General features: G+C 34.2%; 1 protein-coding gene across 11 annotated transcripts in view; it reads right to left on the bottom strand.

Annotated features, from left to right (window-relative positions):
* The window catches only part of EXOC6 (exocyst complex component 6), an 89,005-nt gene that overhangs the window by 27,439 nt on the left and 37,478 nt on the right, over window positions 1-24,088 (bottom strand). For 5 of the 11 annotated variants that reach the window (XM_071748667.1, XM_071748668.1, XM_071748675.1 and 2 more), the window contains 7 exons: window positions 23,632-23,737; window positions 20,028-20,137; window positions 18,889-19,000; window positions 17,329-17,463; window positions 14,539-14,718; window positions 11,269-11,298; window positions 5,399-5,540 (listed from right to left, as the gene is read on the bottom strand). In XM_071748667.1, the coding sequence (XP_071604768.1) occupies window positions 5,399-5,540; window positions 11,269-11,298; window positions 14,539-14,718; window positions 17,329-17,463; window positions 18,889-19,000; window positions 20,028-20,137; window positions 23,632-23,737 (815 nt within the window). Of the gene's footprint in view, window positions 1-5,398; window positions 5,541-11,268; window positions 11,349-14,538; window positions 14,719-17,328; window positions 17,464-18,888; window positions 19,001-20,027; window positions 20,138-23,631; window positions 23,738-24,088 lie in introns of all 11 variants that reach the window. The other 6 variants (XM_071748669.1, XM_071748672.1, XM_071748674.1 and 3 more) reach the window with 2 other exon arrangements.

Here is a 24,088-nt window from a genome sequence, read left to right as displayed (position 1 = left end):
TCTAAGTAGTACATAAAGCTTCTAAGACGATCTCAGAATATCTAACATTAGCTTAGTAATAGAGGAATGTAGTACCAGATTAGCAGCTTTACCAACAGGGGCAGAATTTACTACTTGTATTACAGCAGTGCAAAAAAATTTATGGACAATCATGAAATAAGAGAATTAATTAAACTCAGATATGACTTGATTCTTCAAATAAAGGAATGAAAAATAACAATCAAAGACCCTAGGGAAAACATTGTAATGTGACAGACAAATTTTGGCAATAGTTGGCAAATGCTCACTGGTTACTGTATTGAAGTCTGAATTTTAAATTGTCTGGCTTTCCTGCTTTGTAAGTAAAACTCTAAATCTCTAGGGGACTTTTCAGGGAATTTCAATCTACCAAAAAGACACTTTTTACATTAAAAAAAAAGATAGAACACAGTAGAAAAAACATAACCTAAACCCAGCATCTTTTTAGAGAGAGTTTGCTTAATAATACACTCTGTAAAGAAGCAAAAAGAAACCAGTCTGTACAACCACCAACCTGGAGAAGAACAAAAGACCTCCAGCTCTATGAAAACACCCTTCTGAACATCCTAGGCTAAAAGGCTGTGTGTCTTCATGGCTGCTATTTAATGGCCCCTGGGATCAACATTTCTTCAGGGACAGACAGACCCAGGATTCTGACCCCTTTGGTGAGCCAAACATAGCATTTAAAATGCAAACACTATACTACATCAGGGAATTTATAGTGATGTCCATAGTGAACAGCTAAAAAAGAGGTATGTATGCTGTGAAGCTGTGGCAACACCATAAAAAAGGAAGATAAACATGAGGGTCTCTTCTGTATCCCCTAAACAAGAAAGGTACCTTGAAGGGTAAGGGTCATCTGTATCTGATCCTGTATTGCTTTCCATTTGTACACAGTACACTGTGACCAGCTTCCCCCACTAGAATCTGAGCATCTCCAGCCACTCCACAATGGTAGCACTGGGAGGAGGAAGCTCTACAGCAAAGGAAGAGCTACAGGACTGAAAAGTAAACATAGCCAAAATGTGTGTCCTGCAGCAAAACTTTTCAGTTAGCCATTGGCACTATCTTTGGAAGATACCTTTCTAGAGTGGGATACTTTTACTTGCTTTGCTCTCTTTACCTACAGCTTTATATTATCTATTAATTTAAACCCCCTGGGACACTAATTATAACACAAGGATTTATTCTTATATTTGGGGCATTCCTGACAGTTGACTACAGTAGATTTTGTTTCATCTTTACAATTTAATGAGTTCAAAGGGCAAAAAGATAATCTGCTTGCTGCAAAGGTCTGACAGTTCCCTGCCCCAGCCTCAATTTTTAAGTTTTGTGAACAATTTTACAAAGCTAATTAAACATTTTCTCCTGCACAGCATGTTAGGAATATATTATAAGAACACGATTAACATGTCTTCATCCTAAGGGTTCTTTTCCAGATAGTAATGAAATATGTACATATTGTAAAAAATTCACCCCTTATTTTCATTATAGGCTAAGACAATTTGTAAGGGACTGGTTAGCTGGTTGTTTTAGTGTGCTTAAGAGCATTCAGGAGTTTCATAATTTGAGAGAGTGAAAACACAAATATCACCATTAAACTGTCACATGAGCTGCCTGGCAGTTTGAAACAGAAACTTCAAAATAAACTGAAAATATGCATTATGATAACCTGGTATTTACAAGATTTTTAATGTCTACTTTCTCTAGACTTCGATAATTCTGTGTAGAACTTTTTTGCTTACCTAAAACAGAATCTTTGGCACGTGTGTCATCAATATATACAATCTTAATGTACTTCCTGTAACAGCCAGTTTGGCAATTTACAGGAGACAGAACCTAACAAAAAATGTATGTAATAATACTGGCAGGCAACATACACACAGAATGGTAAATTTAAATATTGTAAAGATGACATCAGTTCGTTGTCTTTTGAGTACTTTGATATTTTAATTACATTTTGTACAGAAGACATATATGAATTTCTGTGTCAAGGGATACCTTAAGAAAAAGGCTGTGTGTGCTAAAATGGAATTTAAGACATCTATAACTGTGAATTTTACTGAATTTCTGTGCACTTCTAGACTTATTAACAGGCCTCTTCATTTTACTCTCTCAAAACCCCATATTTTAGCCACCATGTGTGAGTGCCTCTCTGTTGGTCTGACCAATAGTCTTGCTGCTCAATGGCAGAAATTAAAAATCAGAGTCCAGACTTCGGATCAAAAGCTAAATAAGGACAGTTTTACCTCAGCCTCATAGCACTGGTTCAAAGGCAGGAAAGCAAAGCTACAAATCTAGTTTTAGAGGAAGAGTGGAGAATCAGGTGCCCATCTCAGATGCCGTCAGCCACTTTGCAGCCCAGCTGTTCAAACACGCCTGGAGAGAAGCCTCACTGAGGGGGCTGCCAGCTGGCCGGGCTGCAGCCCCCAGCACTGTCCCCAGCTGGTGGTGTCTCTGAAAAACTTTTTTTTTTTTTTTTTTTTTTTTTATGTACACCTTGCTTCTCATAAAGTGAGATACAGCAACTCTCAGGATGCTGAAATGCAACGTTCAGGCAAAGGACTCTCCTTTGGGTTTTATTCAATATGATCTAATATGTTTTATTTTCCTGCATACTGTTGTAAGAATCCCAGAACTGGGACACAATTGAGAAAAAATTATGTAAAATACGGAGTTAAAACACTGGTCTAAGTTATAAAATATGCAAAGGCAGTGGATAAATACTTCAAAACTGAAATAAAATGGAAAGCTTTTGGAATATCTGGAAAGAAAACAAAATACTTACTAGAAGCAGAGCAAGACCATAAGACCTCTTCATACTGTTACTATTCTTAGGCAAAAGTATCAGTTACTTTGTGATTTTCTGCTCTGCTTTTTAAAGTTAGGTACTTAACACAGAAATGCAGTGCAGGATAATGAAATTCCAGACTTCACTGCAAGATCACCTCCTTCCCCTCCACCTTACTTTCTTGGAAGTTCACTTACAACTTCATATATTTCTTGTGACTAAGAAATTCAGCACTCACTGACTTTAACAGATTGCTGCTCATTAATAGTTTTTTTGGGTGACTGGTTGTATTGTTGATTGCTTTTTAATGGAAACAAAAAATCTGACCAGTAATCACATTTTTCTGCTTTTAGTTAGATCTCCAGTTCATATTAGAAAAATAAAAACACAATGTTAAAGATCAGAATAAGTATCTAGAATATTGCCGAGAATTTTGAATTTGAATATTCAGATATTCATAACTTTCTACATCTCACATAATTTTTAGTTCAAAATGCATCTAAGTATACTTCACTGTGTCTAAGTAAAATGTCAATCCCATGTATACAATACAGTAGGCAACTACCCAGCAAGCTACTCAGCAGTTGTGAATTACTTGCACATTCTAAGCACTAATTGAAATGTCACTGTTGTACCCATTAATCCCAAAGTGTCAAAGAATAAAGCTGCAGGAGGGTGATGAGCAAGAACATAAATCACAGGCATCACAGTGAGGTCTGGAATGTGCCTGTGATGGACCTTATGAATGAAACCACAACAGCAAAGCAGTCTGACCAAAATCTTGTGTCAATCCCTTATTTCACAGATTGTAAAATCTCATTTGTCGCATTCTATTCTGACAAGATTCCATAGTTATATCTAAACTACTCAAAGGGTTTCTGTGCAAAACGAGTTTTTTTCTAACATGCTTGAAAACCTTTGCAGAAAGGAAAAATTAAAGTTTATTTTATTTGCAGAATAGAATAAATAGAACAGAATTTGCTGTACAGCCCACACCAGAAGTTATGCAGTGGTGGAAAGAACACATTTTTCAGTCTTTTAAGTTACTAGGTGAAATGTTCTCATTTTGACCCAAGGTTTCCCAAGTCTTGTCCATGCCATTCGCACAGTTTGTGTAGTTAATAACAGCTACATATACAAAACATGTTGTCTTAAGGTTACATTTAATCTTAAAATCATGAAATATTTTCTTGTTAGATTAAACAAAATTCTACTAAGAATTCAATCATTCACTGATTGAATGAACCAAAGATGGTAGAGCGATAACAGAAATTAGGATGGTATATAACAGGGCAAAGTCTGAGAAGAAAAAGGTTTGAAAACAATCCATTACTTCATTGTGAACATACTGTTTTTGCAGTGAAAATCAACACATGCATTTTATCCCCTATATTGCTAGAAATTCCCGAGTGAAACAGTGATCTCTATCGAGTAGTGAAGCAAGGTGTTGTTCACAGATGATATTTGAAATATTAGAAACAGAGCAATATGGCAGTGTGCAAGCTTTCTTCGCTGTTACACTATTTGTTTGGAAGGCAGATGACTGTGTAGTGGGTGCAGCAACTCAACTCCTACCCACCTACCAGAAAAGAACAGTATTAAATTTGCAACATCAAGCTTTCTAAAAGTGAAAAAGTAAAAATGTAACAAGTAAGGCAGCAGAAGAAAAGAAAAGCACATAGTAAAAACGTCAAAAATGTGCCTTAACTCTGCCCCCCAGACTCCCAAGAGAACCCTTTGTGATGCAAAACAAACTGCTTGAAATCAAGTTTTCAGTTTCCCATAGGTGGCTGCTAATTGAGCTAATTGAATAGTCCTAAGTTTTTTCATGTGTCCAAACTAGAAATACCAGGTTATGACGTGCAGAACTCCCCCGTTTTACAGCTGTCACCATTGAGATACGTGCTTCAAACACATGAGGAAAGATGCTTTGAAAAAACAGAGCATAAAAATCTAAAAGTACTCACTTTAAAAAAAGAACAAACCACACCATGCTAGCGAGTATCTCAGTCATCAACTGTAAAACCTGACCTAAAACCTATCCATAACACTGACACATTATGGAAGTAACCTCCTTCACACAGATTAACCTCCATAAAATATGAAGAAATGAACCCTGCTTTCAATGCTGCATTGAACCAGTTTTACAAAATAATTCTGATGCCCTGTTTTGAATAGTGAGACTAAAGACCTGATGTTTACAAATGAGTACTATTATTCTGCACAGTGAGTATGGCAACAATAATTTTAGGAAGAAGGAAACCCTACATAACAGCATATTTTAAATTTATATCATAATAAATAAACTCAAGTGGGAGTTAAGTTAAAATTTCATAAACATCTGAACTTTTTTTTTCCCCTCAACTATAATAGCATTATATCTATATAGTGGTTTTGTGCAATTTGGTAATAGACTATAGTCTTTTTACCAGATACTGCAATTATAATTCCAATAGGGTTAACAACAGATTAGTGTTTCAATTGGATCCTTGAGATTACAGAAATAAGGTACACTTTGTGGCTTAAATTGAAGAATTTTTTTTCAATATTAAGACAGACATATACAAGAATAGTGGAACACCTACTTACATTCACATTGTATCACATCCAAATTGAACTGCTGAATTGCTCCCATGCTTATTTGTTTTAATTCAGTGTCCAGTAGCATCTGCATTAAGGATGTTGAAAGATGCTGGCAGGCTGACATGCAAGCTGTCTGGGCCACTTTCCCCTAGTAGAAAGAGCAACAGGTTTTAAGATAGAAGCAAATGATATTTCATTCAAGAAATTATCATCTGATTTGCTTTTAATACATATTCAAAGTCTTGATGATAGAGGACTTAGATTAGAAGGAGAAAGATCACACTTGCTGTTATTTCTCTGACCTGTTTCTATTAAATCAGTTTGGGGTCTAAATAAAATATATGTTAAAGCAATTACTAATATTTCATCCAGAAATGCAATAATTTTCATAAATACATGGATATTTTCAAAGTAATAACAATGTAAGTTCATGAAGCATATGAAGAGCTTTGTTGGTTTATTTATTTTAATTTTTTACCCTAACAGAAAGAAACCAGAATTGTAATGAAAATCAGCATGCTGCATATTTTTAACAATGCCAAACTTTATATAAGCCAAACCCATTGCTTTCAGTTAGGGCATTTATTGTAACAGCTATTGCTAATTATTGTCACTATAATTGCTTGAATTCCATCTCAAAGCTCGTTGCTAAATTATTTAGAATTGTAATGCTTATCCACCATCTTTTCAGGTTCCTAACAAGTCAGTACCATCAGTAATCAACTACTTACAGAATGAAATGAAGCCCCCTGCTGTACAAAATAGAAACAATTTTTCAATCACAGCCTAGTTAGTAACATTTCTCATTATGATTTATAAGTAATTGAGGCAAGTAGTTTTCCAAATAAGGCCAAAAAACAAAGCACAAAATCAGGAATTAATTTGAGAAATTATAAAAAATTTAGTACAGAAAGAACTGAAAGATATAAAAATTATACCTTAGAACTAAGAAAACCAATCAAGATCAAATACCCCACCAAATGGCACTATTCTCTTTATAGCACTGCAATCTTCTGGTGCAAAGCACTCTTGGCTTTTAAATGCAATAATAGAAATCTCTGTGGTTTAATGTACTCAAACTATGCTTTGCAAATCTCATCTACGTTAGAATACGTATGGAAACAAAAGTATTAATAAACTTACATGAAAGAAATCATAATTACATAATACACCTACTGGAGCACACACCACTATCATTATACTTATATCCATCAATAAAGTGATGACACCTATTCTCTAAAGCAGTCATTCCACAGCTGGTTTTCTGCAAAGTCAAGATGATCAATCCACTGTTGATTCACAGAAACACATAAAGCAATGAAAAATTATGATAGGTACCAGTTTACTGTTCCAAAAAGTTTGGAAAGTTATGCTCCTACATCTGAATAGTCAGTTCTTGTCCTTAATAAGCCAACTTGCTCATATAATTGAATTTTCATGTATACATATAATAGAAAGCAAATCTGGCCCTAAATATTTTGTAATTTAAAATTCCATTCTTTGTTAAAATGTAATTAAAATATAGACAATACTCCTCACATGCCACACTGAAACATTAAATGGCTTTTGCTAATGCTTTTTTAGCATGAGAACATCTTGAATTGTTAGGAGCTTTATATCTAAAATGAAATGTCAGTTTCTTAATTGAAAGCCTCTGAAAAGCAAATAACATTTTTGACCAAAATAGATGAACTGACAACAAGGAATGTAAGAAACAATGAAGAACAGCATGCTTAGAAGTCTCCCAAAGCCAATGGTAATTACACTGGGAGACATGCAGCTCTATTCCCCAAGCAGAACAGTATCAATGAGAATTGAAAAAAAAAAAAAGAGGAAAAAAAGAGGTGAGAAGGCAAACCAATGGGCCACAGTTCATTTAATTACAGTGCAATAGTTCTGAAATATATAATGGAAATGTCATTTTGATTTAATGGAAAAATGAGTGCATCTCTGAACAGCTCCAAGTCCTATTTATGCTGCCACTTATAGTGTAATAAAAGCTGAACCGGATAATAGGTTGTCAAGAAAAATTTTAACAACAGATTGATTTTATATGCAAACAGTGTATATTCCTCTATTATTTTAAATAAAAGACAGAATTTTATATTTTTCACAAGTATCTGTAGTTAGCTGTTATAATCTGGCAAATATTAATAGTACTGGAGCACACAATAATGGTTACCATACAGAAATGACATGGTAAAAGCCATGTGAGCTTTCAGTAAGCATCAATAGATGTATATTTAATGCTTATTATAAAATTTTATAAAATAGAAGCATCCTGACATTTAAACTATTTCCAACTATGTAACTTGAACTACAGGCTTATTGTTCACATAGCACACCAACAAATAATAAAATTTTACCACTCAATTTTCTTAACTCTAGAGAAAAAAACAAGTTACTTAGATAAATAAATAAATAAAAATTTTTTAAATGCTGAATTTCAACTGACAGAAATGTGAACCTTACTGTTAACCTTCTTCAAAGTTCAGTGTTTTCCAGTTCAAAACACAGTATGTACAATATACAGAACAGAACAAAATTCAAATTTGTGTTTGACAGTGAAGACCTAGTTAAAACTCTCTCACCAAATTTCCACCATACACCAATTAAACAATTCCTTGCCACTTTTTTCATAATGCATTTTGAAGAGGAAATTTAAAGATTGGTGAACATAGCAAGAACAGGTGTCTTTTCCAGAATTAAACAAATTTCAGTTAGCTTTAAAACTTTCCTAATATTTATTATTTGCCAGTTTGGGCTTTTAAATTACTATTATTATTTGTAAGGGGAGTGGCCATGGTTACAGTATCTAGCTATTAAACACCTACATTGAATAGCATGCAGAGATTCAGCAGGCTACTAACATTCATTCCAGTTTCTTCCCATTTGGAGACACCACTATTATCTCTGCTGTGTCTATGCTAATTGCTGCTATCTACAAAACCTATTCTTCCACTCAATCAATGTAAAGTTTTAGAAACAAGGACCCTATTCTATAAGCAAAGGCACCTGCTAACAGCGTTAAAGGCAACTGTTTTTTTCACTCAGCCTTCACATTTTGCTGAAATACAAAGTTTGTAAAAAGAGAAAACCCTTAGACAAACTTCTTATATTTCAAAGGAGCTTGTAAAGAGAATCTGCTGACATATTAAATCCTCTTTTATGAGACCCAAAAGCTTTTCTCCTAAGAACAATTGCCATAGACATTTGGTTCCTAGGAAATTCCCAAAGGGTCAGCCATATGCATCCTTCCCTGGCACCTTTGTGGTACTGCTTTCTGAGACCCATGCAAGCTGGCTCAAAGCAGCTTTCATCCTTCACTATGGTGTCAGTCAATATGATTTATAGATTGCATTTAACAAAGTCAAAGCATATAGAATGAGAAATATGACTACAATCTGCTAATTTGTTTTGTACTGAGCCACTTAGGAGTCCAAGACCTGATGTCAGGCTGAGACCAGCCACACAATTAACCAACCAGTGACAGATTCACCCATCCTCCCTGCCAAACTGTGCCAACCAAAGACAGAATGAAGCAGCACTTGGAGAGATCAGTAAAACCCATTCTCTAAGTAGCCTGTGGAGGCTGTGGACTCAATTTTTTAACACAGTTGCAGAAACCTACCACCCCTTCACCCTCACTGCAAGATGTGAAATTAAGCTTTTGCTGCCGATCACAAAATACAATAACACAAACTGTCATGCTCAGCATAAAAGGAAATAACAAAACTAATCTTAAATCTACGAAGTTAAGATGAAGAACTAATTTAACAATATTAAATAAGGAAAAAAATTCTGAAAATGCAAAAAAACTAAAAAGGCAAATTTTATCAGTCACAATAACTAAGGCATATTATTATTTATCATTGGGACTAAAATCAAACTTTTGAACTATCTGCATACACAACTATATTAAAAAACACTATTAGGCTTTTAAAGATTCAATTTTACTTCCAGCCTCTGCCCCAATTTCTCGTGAAAATGTTAAAAAATACCTTTTTGAAAGTAATTGGTAACTGTTACTTTTCAACAATCATTTTTTGCAGAGTTGTCCAATACTAATTTTGTATTGACGAAACATATCTAGAATAAAACTTGAGCTAATTCTTAACTTGTATTAGAAACACATATTTACACCATCTAGAATTTCAAATTAACTGATCTAGAAATAAAAGGTATGATTTTTCTCTAACTGTTCAAAGTAAAAACTAAAAAAATGCAAACTGTTAATCACAAATTTGATAATCCAACTGATTTAATGACATTAATGGCTATATAATAAAATTTTAATTTGCTTTTTGATTTGAAGTATCTAGTGGTACTATAAACTGCAATATAAACTTAAAATGGGACATAAAAGAACCTGAAGACAAAAATAATCTGACAGGACTAAATTCTTCTGACTTTATAAAACATAGCCATCGAAGGCTGCATGACTTAAAAATTATAACCTTTCAAAAGCAACTCAGCCTTTAAGCTCTGCATCACTGAAATTCTGTCAGTGCTTGGTCATGACACAACCAGCATGCTGACATCTATTCGACATTAGCAAGAAATATTTCTTTACAAAATATTCAATATTCCTACTGCTCATGACACTTATTAGTCTGATAGTTCAACATGAGACTTAGTACCTACTCATAGAAATGCTCATTGGAATGAACCACCAGTGTCATCTAGCCCAGCCTCCCATCTGGAGGAAGATTATTGCCAACACTAACAGTTCAGATCCATTGTCCTTTTCCCTGTCTGAGCCTTCAAACAATGCAAGGATGGGAATTCCACAGACTCTCTGCACTGCAACACTGCACTGCTCTCTTCATGGAAGCTTCTTGCCTAATGTCAAAGCTTCACTTCCCAAGCTTCTACCTATGACTACAGCCATGTGAATTTGCCAGTCCTAACAACAAGGGAGAGGAGTTTGGCTCCACCACCTTTGAATCTGTCCTTCAAGAGGTCATAGGCTGCCACTAGGTCTCTCCCCAGCCTTTTCTTTAACAGACTAACTCACCCCCCTAAACTTCCATTTGTAATTCATGTACCCTAAGCCCCTAACAGCTTGGTATCCCATTGCTAGAGCCTTTCTCAGGATCCTCAGTGCTCCTCCTCAGCCGGCTGCTTTCCTGACCGTAGCAACAACGGGAGTTCTTCCCACAATGTGCACCCCAAGTGCCTGACACATTTGTTCACTTAAGCAGTTTACAGCAACAAGATTCAACCACATTAGAGTTATTAGAGAAAATTAGTAAAAGTAAGTTCAGAAATTCAGTATTCAGAAGCCACTCTTAACAGAATATTAATTTCAACACTTTCATTATCATGGAAATGCTTATGCCAAATCGAAAGAAAGACTTTATACAAAAATTGATGACCTGCAAATAATCAGAGCTTGGAAGAAATTTTAAATGCAATATATCATCTTGTTAAAAAAATAAAAATATTAAAAAAAACCATGAGAACACACATTCAATTGATCTCAGGCAGATATAGCAGAGAAAGGATGGAGCTTTCAGTGGTTCTTTCACTTTGTATCTAAACTTCACCCTTAATCTGTATTCATGTCTCACAGCTGCATTTTGATACCTGACCTCTCTTCCAGAAGGTCTAACAGTCTCCTAATTTGTCTCATTTGGGATGGAAGGCACATCCCACCAACCCTCTGCAAGGTTTTTAGGGCTCCCAGTGTACAAAAGCCCAAAGTTAGTCATTAACCAGATATCTGCATGCAGCTACACAAGGTGTACAGCAAATCATCAGTAAAACAGATGGGTCATTTTATTACATGATTAAAAATTGAAGCAATAAGCCTGCAGGCAGTTCATAGTTTTTCAGTTCACATCATGCTTTTTCTTCATCTTGCATCTACTTACCGACATAGCTGCATGGTCATTGTTGTTGTTCTGAGAAGGAAACCAGTAAGGCAATCAAAACAAAAAAAATTTAAGATGTACTGTCAACATCAAAAAAAAAAAAAACACCAAAAACAAACAAAAAAAAAACCCAAAAAAGGAATAAAAATTTGGTAGCAATAAAAGGTAAGGAAAAGCTTCAAAAATCACAGTTACAGTTACATAATTCTTTAATTTTGTTTTTAAGCCTGTGAATATATATAGTATTTTGTTGAGGCAAAACAAAGAGTTCACAACTTAAATAATATGAATTTGGTAATAAAATGTTTTTCTGTGATAAGAAATTGTATGCCAAATTATCAAAGTAGCAAACACACAATGGGGAAGCATCTGTTTATCAACAGCCTTTCCAAAAATTTTGTCTTTATAAGAGATAATATATTCCAGTATACTTAGCCTAAAAAATAAATGCCATGTTTACCATCTTGGCTATCTGTATGTCAGTAACATACTTCATTCAAGCCAGACTTACCATGGCTTGGAACAGTAAGAGTCTAAATGTAGCATGACCCATTACTGGACTTTAACATAAAGCTCATAGTAATATAACTACATAGTAGAATAAAGCTATTTTCTGTTCCAAAATTGCGTCTTCAGTACAGTACACAAACACAGAGGAGAAAACTGAGATGTGAAACTGAAAAGGAAAAAAAAAAAAAAAAGGAAGCCTTCAAAGACACAAGACATTTCCCCTAATTCTATGGAGATATCAGACCCCAACTACGTTATGCCACAAAGTTAATAGGAGCATATTATAGTTCATAGGAGCATATATAACATAGAAGCACAAAAGGAGACACATCCCTGTGCATTTACACAGCTTACATATACAGCTAAAATTAAGAAAGGATTCTAAAAACAGAAACCAAATGCATCAAAAAATGTTAAAGAACATACTATAACACTTCCACAGGAAGATGGGAGTTCAAAACACTATCAAAGTGAAAGTCAGTGACCCTGTGAACAAGACAAGAACCAGTACAGCCAACTAGTGCCCCTAGTATTCTCTAACATGATTGGATATGCTAAGGTTGGAAGAGTAGAGATTCCTCTTCTTTTCCTGCTCTTTTTCTTACTAAAATTATGTCCAGTGGCAAAGACTCGGGTTCTTTGAGTTCTAATTAGAGAAAAGGGTCTGAGAAATGTTTTTACGCAGTGAAATGTTTTCTACCAGCCATAGGAAAGTTATTAAAGAGATGACACTGTGACATTGATAGAATAATCCATTAATGAAAATGAATACTAAAACTTAACTATGGCATATAAGAATCTAGCTTAGTTTAGCAGTCAAAAAACATTTACAATTTTGATGAGTTATGGAACCAAGTTTCAGGCTTATTTTTGGAAATGCTTTATATATTTATAAATCTTCTCTTAATTAAAATATTTTTTATTACAAATCTAACCAAAATCACCATAATGAAACTGGATACACATCTTCAGTAGTTCCCAGTGACAGGACAAGGGGCAATGGGCACAAGCTGGAGGAACATAGGAAGCTCCATTTAAACATAAGAAAAAACATTTTTACTGTGAGTGACAAGGCACTGGAATAGGCTGCCCAGGGAGGTTGTGGAGTCCCCTTCTCTGGAGAAATTCAAAACCTGACTGGATGCAGTCCTGTGTAATGTGCTCTGGGTGATCCTGCTTTAGTGGGAGAGCTGGATTAGATTTCTAGAGGTCCCTTCCAATTCTGTGATTCTGTTTTTTTCATATGACCTCTGCAGCTCATGTACAATATTCATACAACAGTATGTTTCTACAATTGGCCAAGTCAAAATAGGTGTGATAAACAAGATAAGTCAAAAATTACAAGACCCCTCATTCCAGACCAGACTAGTTGTCCATATAGTTCTAGATTCTGTCTATTACCTGACCAGAGTTTGAAATTACAGAAATACAGAATTTACAGAATAATCTCTCCATAAGAATTTGCTTTCTCCAAAGGTTGACTTGATCCCACATTTCTATTTCTTTCACAGTTTTCAAGTCGTAATGCCCCAGCTGCTTCTTTCCCTCTTAACAAATTCCTTTGTTCTGTCTGTGGCTCATTTCTGAACAACTATGTCACAACATACATACACAACAGACTTCTGCATGAACTTGAACACTACTCCCACACTTCACAGCACATCCCTTAAATGTTATATGCATATGGCCATTGTGGAGCAATGCTATTTGCTCACATTGCTTTGTATGTCAAGTTATAATTAATTTAAATAAGTTGCTCTCCTTAATCAAAAATGGCTAAAATGATCTGGCACAGAAGCACATGCCTTACACATCCCATTCGCATCAATAATTACTTGACACATTTTGAATGGGTTATGTCTTGGGTCAGTTAAATGAAAAGAAGTCTGAAGAATCACAGCCTCTTCACATGAGATTTGGATGACCAGAAAAGCCCACCATGCTCTGCACATACAGAAATTATCATTTACTTCCAGTCTGGAGCCTCAGAATATTCTGTGCATTAGAACTTATTCTTTATAAGTACTGCATGTGGGTAAAAGCATTCAAACATTACTGTGACAGCAGCAATCAAGGACAAGATGATGAAAAGAAGATGTAACTTGAAAGAAAGTAACTTCTTCAAGTTACTCCAGATCTATTAAGCTATCAATTATTATGATGATAAATCAAACTAGAAATAATCTTTTTTGTCTTAAAGCAAGGTGAAATCAGAATGTAACAGAATCAACAGAATGCAACAATTACTATATAAATCAGGCTGACAGTACTCTTTTACACAGGACAAAATAACACAGGATATATTTAAATATAAACGAGGATTAATTGCAGTGAAGCTCAGATAATTAGAATTTTTTTTTTCATTATGAAAACTATCTGACTAAAAACCATAGAGAATTCAAGACCTCCATAATCTTATATGCAAAAGCAGGATTTGCATCAGTTCTGCATTGCTTGTACAAAGAACCAATGTGGTTAATTAAAAACCCACCTGATGTACTAGAGAACTGCATGAGCTCTAACACTATGTATAAATTAGCTGTTACTAACAATATTACAAAATACCTTCAATTACATTAGTAAGTATTAGCATGGGTAAGAAACATCACCATACTGAAACACATCAGAAAGTACAAATTTTAAAATACATCTGACAGTATGTTCACAATTTAAAAATCACATCTATCTTAAAAATCTTAGTGTTTTAAAACAAAATAACACTCCAATAGTTTGAAACTAAACTTAATTTTGATGACTTACAGGTAAATGAGTGAAAACTTGAAATGTGCTTCTTAAAAAGTTAATAAGGTCCATTAAGTATCCACTGGCTCTTCCATCTGATTCAGACATTGTCCAATCATAGTCAGCAATCTGAATGAATTCATCTATTTTTTGGTTAAGTTTTGTGTATATTTCTCCTTCTGCAGCATGCCTTGCATCCTGAAAAGAAATCATGTGCACTTGTCAGAAATCTAAAATATTATTAGAATGCAAATAAGACCACAATATCAATGAAACTGAAGTGTTGTGTTTTTCTTTGATTTAAAGATTTTTTATTTAAATCAATACTTCAACTTCTGAGGCATACCAAACTCTGTGAGTGCCCAATCGGGGAACTGAGAGCTGTTTCTTATATAAAACAGTGAAAGGGAGGGAAAAGGAATTAACAAAAAAAGAATATTTTACTCTAAGTGAAGAACATTGTGCTAACAAGTTCTCCAGGGAAAGAGAGCAAACAAACTATAAAAAAAGAATTCTCAACTTCTTTGCCAGGGTTCATTCTGTATTTTTCCAAAGGGAATAGCTCCTACGCTCACTGAACACAGATATTCTGTGATTCCCTCCAATAGAACTGAGTTTATAGTATAGTTAAACAAAACTTACAGCACAAGCAATCAGCACAGAACAGTGTAAACTTTCAATTGCATTTATTAATGAAATTCAAGGATAAAGAACAATGTGCTTCTCAACAAAATCAAAGTCTGTAGCTGCATTAAATGTTTTGCTTGTATTGATTGGCCACCCATGAATATATCTGTACATGTGCAAAATCAAAGACACACTTGACCTACATTGCTATATAAAAAGCAGTCTGGATTTTAGGGAGTGAGCAAAATTAGTAGATCTGGTAGAGCAAAGGTAATCTATCTGGAGTTGCTAGGCCAGAATCTTTGTGTCTTCTCTTGTCCTTCAAATCCTTAGCAAAACAAGTGACAAGTTAATGGGAAAATTGCTGGCAAGCATCTTGCAATGATGTCTTATTCCACCTTACCTACCTTTTTAACGTCTGTGTCAGAGGGGATATTATAATAGAATAGACTAACATTTTGCATCAAGAGGAAAAATGAAGCACAGAAATCAAAACTATTCTCAATAGGATTAGTTCTCTTTATCCCATCAATAGAAGAAATCACCCTCCCTTGTTTCAGTGTACACTGGAAAATGCCAAATACCTGAAGTTCAAGTTCCAGCTTTGGAATCCCTGATCATGTTCTAGGTTTTGGGGGTTGGTTTTTTGTTTGTTTTGTGGGCTTGTTTGTTTTTTTGTTTTTGGTTTTCTGTAGGTTTTTAATTTGTTTACTTGTGTTTCAAAAATTTCTGTATAAATGCCCTAAGTGACTAAGAAGGCAATGCACTGGCTGAATTAATGGCACCAGGTAACCTATACAAGATTATTCTTCCGTGAGGTTTTCATTAATTTTCAGAAATAAAACCCAAAACCAACCCCCAAACACACACATCTGCTTCTGTTCTAAACAGAAAAACCCCACCTTACTCTGCCACACCTAGTCCATGAAATAATTTTGGCCATGTTTTGTGTATATGAATACCAAAACTTGGTTCTCTCATGTACACAATCATCTGGAGCTGGAAAGAGAATCTGGCACCTTCATGCTCAACCACCACCACAGCATGAAGGATCTCAAAGCCTCTCTACACCTGTTGCTAGTGAGACAGCACAGAAGGGTTTCTGATGTCGGGCCACCCAGCATTCTGAGATCAAACTATTCTGGCACTCAGCAATAGCTGCTCCTGCTGTTGGGATCTTCTTTTAGAGCTTACTAGGATCATTATGACATAAAACTTCATGAGCAAGGTTCAGAATTTAAACTAATTCATCTTAGGGATAAATCGCAGTCATCTTGAGTTACCTGACACTGTATACAAGTTCTTTTCAGCAATTTCATTTTTACATGCAGCTTTCTCATTAGCCATACACGTGTCTGCTTTATGACTGAAAGAGGACTAAGGCTTCAGTCCCTCTGTGAAGTCAGGAGGGCATGTTTTTTGCTCTGCCAAGAATATAAAATGTAACCATATAGATGTTGAAATTACAATTGTCTATGCCAAGTATGTATCACCAATGATTCCTTTAATTTTTTTGAGATACTTAAATACTTCTGCCATTTCTGAAAAATGTCAGAGAAAACAGTTTGTGTAGATAAGCAGTTGCCATTCATTAGAAATAGTCAAGTCCCCACTGATAATTTTAACAAGTATTGTTCATAAATTTAAAGGACACATAAATAAAATAATTCTAAAAGGATGACAGAATAATTTATGCTTTGTAGCCAATTTTTAATTCTGCTTTAACATTACTAAGACAATTTGAAAACGTACCACAAAATATTTCTACTGTAGAATAAAAACATATAATAAAAAACATATAATAAAATATTTCGATTAAACTCACTCAAGTCTATTAAGAAAGAGGATTTGTTACACAAATTGAAGCTTAATCTATTGAAAGCTTCTGGTGCAGTTAAGCTCACCTCGGCATTTTGTAAATTAATAAAAGATGCATCTGAAAAAGAATATCAGTGCTTCTCATGTAGTGACATGTTTCAGATAATACCAGTAACATAAAAAACTGGTATTTATCTGGTCAGTGTTACAACTGAATTCTTAACAGTTCAGAATTGTTTTGGAGTCAAAAATGAGAAAGCACGTATTGCTGCCCTCACCCCTTTTGGTTTCAGATGTTTCATTTATAGTGATTTTAATGCAACTTTTCAGACATAATCAAGTAACATACAACGTATACGATACCTTAAATGTAGAAAGTCCATAAAGTCTTGCAGTGTGTACTGTCACTTGTGAAATATTAGTAATGTTTGATATAAAATCCTCAAGGTATTTACAGGCTTGTTCCAGGTGTGTTGTGTTTATGATGATTTGAACAAGCTACAAGAGGCAAAAAGTTCTTGTGAAAATCCTTTTACCCATTGCAATTTTACCCATGTATCACCCATTGCAATTTGATTTTGTAAATTGTTACTTATTTTAACAACAATGCTACTATAAATTAATTACAGTACTTCAGGTTACCACCTATTCAGTGCAGGTGTTTGAGTCTGCTTGCAAACACAGCTACAGGGTAATACTACAGTTTACACAAAAATTATGCCATTTTAAAAATGAAGACTGTAGACATCTAGTCAAGGAAATAAATCCAGTAGGTACTTCAAAGTTAAGAGAAAATAAAGTAAAATATTGCAAAAAATAATTTTAAAAACCCACAAAATTGTCTGCAGAATGATGCTTTCTGAAATTAGTGAGTATCAAAAGTAACGTGCTCCTTCCTTCCCCCTCAAAGATAACAATCTGCTTGTACATGACAAATGGCTTTATAAGCAAGACCTGCAGTCACATTCAGTTTACATGTAAACAATGTAAATAGTGCATAGTAACTGAAATATCAGTATATTATATCTAAAGTCTCACTGCATGTTTTCTGTTTTAGTGTACACTAATGTGGTGCTTTATAAGTATTCTCTTTTTAACATTTTTCTTATAATGTCTATTGACTTGATAATGAAACACCTCAAAAAATATTAGTGAATTTATTTTCCTTGAATATCCTTGAAAATATACTGGTACAAATGTCAAGAATATAGAAATCTATGTCTCAGAAGAATGGTATGGCTCATCTTACTAATATGGTAATATATGATTTATAGAGCTTTTTCCTAATTTCTTGCAGTTTAAAAACAACATTGAGTATGACCTGACACTCCTCACCAAGAGTCTCAGTAAAGAAACAGCATGCACAAACCTTAAAAAATTTGAATTGCAATTACTATAGAAAAAGTTTAATGTGTTTAGAATCAACTGCAGACTTCAGATTTCATGATCTGATAGGTTCACTTCAAACTTAACAGTTTGTGTGACAGATTTTCTCCCCCTTTCTTCTTCTCCCTCTTTTTTTTTCATAGGAAGAAAAAGAAACTCAACAATGTTCTACTAAGTGCTACACAGGAGCAGACCATGTGAAATATACTCTGCATGCAACCAAAGCACTCAGAGTCTTCAGCTTATTTCTTGCAAATCTCTGTTTATCATCCAGGACACAGAACTCTTTCATTGTCACCTTCCTCTCAAAAGGCATCCCTGTGTAAATATACTTCCAACTACACTCAACTCTGCACTTTATTATGTGTGTGACAGACAATGGTGCTTTTCTATACTTCATCTTTTACTTTTTCTATTTTAAAGCAAACACTGCTTGGTTTTCTTCCACCAATCTTAATAACACAGTGTATCTACATTTACAAGAATAGTTTTGACACTAATTGTCTTTAAAAAGTTTGTATATGTTTAAAAACTTACCTCTGTTAAACCTATATGAGGTTTTTTAATTAGGTTCTGTAAACAACTACTTAGAGTTCTTGTAAGCAGCAAATTTGTAGATTTTCTCAGAATATCATCTATTTCTGTTGAGCTGAAAAAAAAATATTTATGTTTATGACTATGCTGTGGTATGATGATACTTTGACAATAATACTTAATTATTATTTTTTCTACTGCAAAGGGATTTTTTCATTTCAATAATTTAATTTTTGGTTGCTCCAAGCCTTCTGTGATCAAATACACATCACAGAACACCTATTTTACTTACCAATTTATCATTAACTGAATTCCAACCCTGAAGAAAACCTGTTATTTTTAGATTTTGGACATGTTTATTGACACAGCAGTTTGGAAAGAGTAATTTGTGGGTTTTAATGAGTCACTAAGGAGGTCAACATGCGCTCATTAGTACATGTAAATTATAAACAGTATCAATTAAAAATGTGTGAAAGCAAGTGATTTACATATTTAACAGTGGAGAAGTGGGTGAATGCCATGAATACCTCCCAGATTTCAGATCTATGAATGTTATTTTATGTAATTAAAACTAAGCTTTTGAAAGCCACAAGAGGACAGGAAATAGGATAACTGTGATGCTTTCCATGAGAATAAAGTGGAAGACAAAAAGCACACAAATGCCATATTTTGTTGGAGGAAAAATTTCTAAGAAAATTGAAAGCACTGAGAAGGGAAAGACCATGTGGAGTGATAGGATATTTTTACACATTACTCAAAGGATCCGTATCAAAAGTGTACTTTTCAAATCTCAGACGTTTTATTAAATAAATAAAATCTCTAGATTATTCAAACCAGTTAATACTGTTTCAAAACCTCAGTAGTGTTTTAGACTGCTTACCATGACAAGTTGCCTCCACCCACATGGCCAAGGATCTGTGTGTATTTGTATTTTGTATATACACGAAATACATGCTATAGCATTGGGAATCATAGATTAAATAAAGAGAATTATGTATGCAAATTATGAACCAAGCACAGGTAGCACATACACAAGAAAATACATTTTAAATTTTATAAAAAATTTATTTATTTATTTAATTTTAGGTCACTTGGAATTTATAGGCTACTTTATAGTCACAATGCTGATATTTTAAGCTCACCTGCGGTGAAGTGATTCTGAAAACTTAAGGCTTGCATAAATAAATTCCTTAACCTGGATATAAATCTGAGGCACTGACTGAGACATTGGAAGCTTCTTTGGAAAGGATTGCTGTGAAAATAAAAGAAAATACTATTTTACACATGAAACTGATTCTAAGGAGAGCTTGATAATAAACTCAACAACTGAAAAGCCACTTAACACTATCAATATTTTAATATACTTAAAGCTTTTCCGGTTTTCATCAAACAGAAACAGTGGTATGCATAGGGCTGTCTTCTACATCTCTTTAAATAGTTTATAAGCAAAATAGTACTTCACCACTTATTAACATTAAAATTTAGAGAATTTATTTAACTTCACTTCCCTCTGTAGAAAGCAATTTACAAACACATATTAAGGCACAGGTCTCAAACATCTTCTCATCTGAATGAACAGATACAAGTAGGATGAGAGATTCAAAAATGAAAACATGCTTTTGCCAAAGAAAGCAGAATTTTAAAAAAGGGGGGATTAGAGAAGTTCAGTACATCTGGAATTTTCCAAGCATCTTGAGAATGTTTAGGCATGTAAATTTACTATGATATATTTACTTTCTTTCAATGATTAACAAAACCAGAGTAGTTTGAATTCTTTTTTAAAAATTTAAACTAACATCTGGAAAATACTAGTAGTCTGTAAGACTAAAATAATGTTTATTACTTCAATTTTAAAGCTGACATTTTATTTAGAAAGACAAAAAGAAACAAACTCAATTAAATCTACACATACCAAATAGATATTTCTGCATTGAATACATAATTTTTGAAATTTTCAAGATAATTGTCTGTTTATTCTATGACTAATGGGAAAAATAGTTTTAAAAATGCTGTTAATAACTGGAGAACTCCGTTTCTCTTTTAAAAAAGGCATTAATTAACAGCAGTTCATCTTCTGAATATTAAACAAAACAACACAAAATGGATTACTTTGATCATACCCCTTTAATTAAGATTAGGTGGTGTGACAAATATGTGGTATAAGTGCCAGGCTTCCATGTCATTCAACAGCAATAGCAAACTTCTTAAACTATACTTCAAAAATTTGTTCAACTGATTTAAGCAATTAATTTTTGCAGATAAAACAACTGCTGTTACATACAACTATTTTGAATCATCAAAATATTTTTACAGGAGAGCTTGAGCCTCAACCTTAATATATTCAACAATCCAAGAGTTGAAAATTTTTATCCTTTACTGTGTCTGGTGAATACAGGAGGGCACAACACTTTGATTATTAGAATAGGCATCATTAAACAGACCCAACATATACACCAGCCAATTATTTCACTTCTGAATACAAAAAAGGAGTAAATTGAGATCATATAATCAAACTATGAGAGTTTGGCACACTCAATCTAATAACAGAGTGCATACAAGACTCTTGTCCAGATATGGACAAAATGTTAAACACCTAGTAGTCTTTGGTCATAATTCTGCCTAGAGTGCTGCAAGCAACTCCTATGATAAACTTGCCTGTAAATGCAAGGGTGATTCAACCTAACCTACAGTTAAAAATGAGACACTCACTCATGCTCATCTCTTTTAACACTAAATGGAGAGAAAAAGACATTTTGAAAGGTGAAATTCCCCTTAATCTGTAGAAGGCAACGGAGACACATGAAATGAAAGTAGTCCTCTACCAACCACACAGGCTCCTCCAGCAACTTGCCTGCACTTACACATCGATGTTTAGAGTATGTGTTCTCTTCTCTTTAAGCATCAAAATGTAGGTTAAATTAACCCACCCCATAGGTCCTTCCACTGTCTGAGGCAAGTCAGAGAAGTGAAACAGACGAGATCATAAATCAATACAAGAGATTTTGCAGCATTTATGCTTCCCCTCCACATGGATTCTCAGCTATCTAGTTACACATAAGGTAACACTGCAGTCTGACTTTCTACAAGGACACACAATGATTCTTCCTCCTCTACCCCACTGCCTAGATGACAAAACTTTAAGACACTCTATTATCTTTTACATTTCTGCCTCTTTGCTAAATTTGACTGAAGTCAACTAAACTGCTTCAGAAGTTGCTAAGGACTCAAAAAAAGCACCTCAGACTTTTTTCTAATTACGTTGTTCTGCTTTACATCCGGGTTTCAAAAATCTTTTCAGAGATATGTAAAAAATATTACCCCCGCTTTACAGATGAATTAACAGAGACAGAGTGATGTGTAGTGACTTACCAGTGCCATGCAGCTGGTCAGTGATGTTTCCAGTGCAGCTGGAAACAGAACCCAACCTGATTCCCACTCTCAAGCTCACCAGCCCAAAAAGTAGGTAAGATTCTGCCCCCAAAATACCTACAAAATGTACTGCTTCCTGTGAAACAGAAATTCTCTGTGCGTGATAAACAAAACTTAAATTTGTGGGGCACAGAGAATACGTTACCCTTCTGGTGAAATAAGAGCAAAACTTCTGTATTAATCATACATATACGTAACTACACATGTCTACACAAGTGACATCCATACACGCACACTGATACATCAGGCAGAGAGTGAGAGAGGCCAGCAGATAAAAGTATTAATGCCATTTGATTATCTCTGCAATTTATTAGCACAGTATGTCATACTAAATAGTGTCCAGCGTGGAGGATACTTACAACGCTGTAAGGGATTTCCATTCTGTTTATCTTATTTTACTACTATAATGGCTAAGTAAAGTAATTTGATGGAGGACAGCATCCCACAAGCACTCTGGAGTCTTCTCAAAAATCAGCTTAAAAGCCACCTTTAGTTTTTCATCTTCACTGCAATGCTGTATTAATGACATTCAGCTGTTACTGTTGCCTGGTAAATTCCCACTGATTCATAGAATTATAGTACCTTTTTACTTTCTGCAGATATCTGTAGTGATGTTATAAATCAGCTTTCTCACTACAGCAGTTACTCCTACTGCCATGTGGTTTTTAGATTTAGTTTCCCTCTACAGACTCCATCATGGGCCTATTATTTCTGCATCAGTGTAACCAAAAAACATATTTGAATAGCAGAACATATCAACCACTTCTCTGTGAAAGGAGTTTGTAGTGAAAGAATGGCTGAGGCTATGAAAGATTCTCCTGTTGCGATGCTAGTGTGACAGAATTAGTTACAGTTCTTTCATGTTTATTTGCTGGACAATTAATTTTAAAAGTGAAAGACAAAAGCTACTGTCTCTAACTGAACCCTGTTTTACAAGTATTTTTGCAATACTAGAGCATATAATATACTGTGAATTACTAACCCAAATGAGTTGCAACAAAATTTAAGTTAACTAATTAAGGACAAATTGTCCTATAATTTCATAAAGACTGTATCAATTAAAGTGTATTATTAATTTGTTTACAAAACAATGGGTTTCATTATTCACTCCAGCATCAGAGCAAATTACTAAAGCTTTAATTTTCATATTTATTTATAACTGGATAATTACACACAAAGAAGGTGATTTAGGCTCTTAATCTACCTACCTCTTCAAATTTTAATTACTTTTTAATTATAACAATCATTATCGTCCTTACTGTCCTTGACTGGATTTTGGATTTTGGCAAACTTTATTAACATAAAACTTTTCCTTACCTTATCAAATTCTGGATCTTGAAAAGGAAATTTGCTTATAACTATTTTGTATTCCTCCTCATTTGCTACAGGAATAGGGCTGTAGTTGTCAGCTTCAAAAATATCCCTGGTGAATTAGTTAATAAAGTGAAAAAAAATGAGGACACATAATTTATTTGCAGTATTTTCAAATGTTAAGACATGTAAATTAATATGAGTTCTACTATCACACTTGAGCTTGTAGCTTCAAAAAGTTACAAGCTCCAATCATTATCATTGCAGACATTCAAACTATTTCTAGATTAATTTGAAAGTATCTACTTTTTATAAACTGTCTAATCATGGAGAAAAATAAGCTGAAAGCATTTTAATAAGTATGACTCAGACTGTAGGAAAGCAAAGGAACTTCAGATCTACTACTTTACTCCAGTAGAGCATAAGCATAAAGCATAATGAGATACTTGTTAATTATGGCAGC

Source organism: Heliangelus exortis, chromosome 7 (genome assembly GCF_036169615.1).
Source record: "Heliangelus exortis chromosome 7, bHelExo1.hap1, whole genome shotgun sequence".
NCBI classification, from domain to species: domain Eukaryota; kingdom Metazoa; phylum Chordata; class Aves; order Apodiformes; family Trochilidae; genus Heliangelus; species Heliangelus exortis.
Note: the sequence above shows the minus strand (reverse complement) of the source record. Positions and strands in the feature narration are given on the sequence as shown.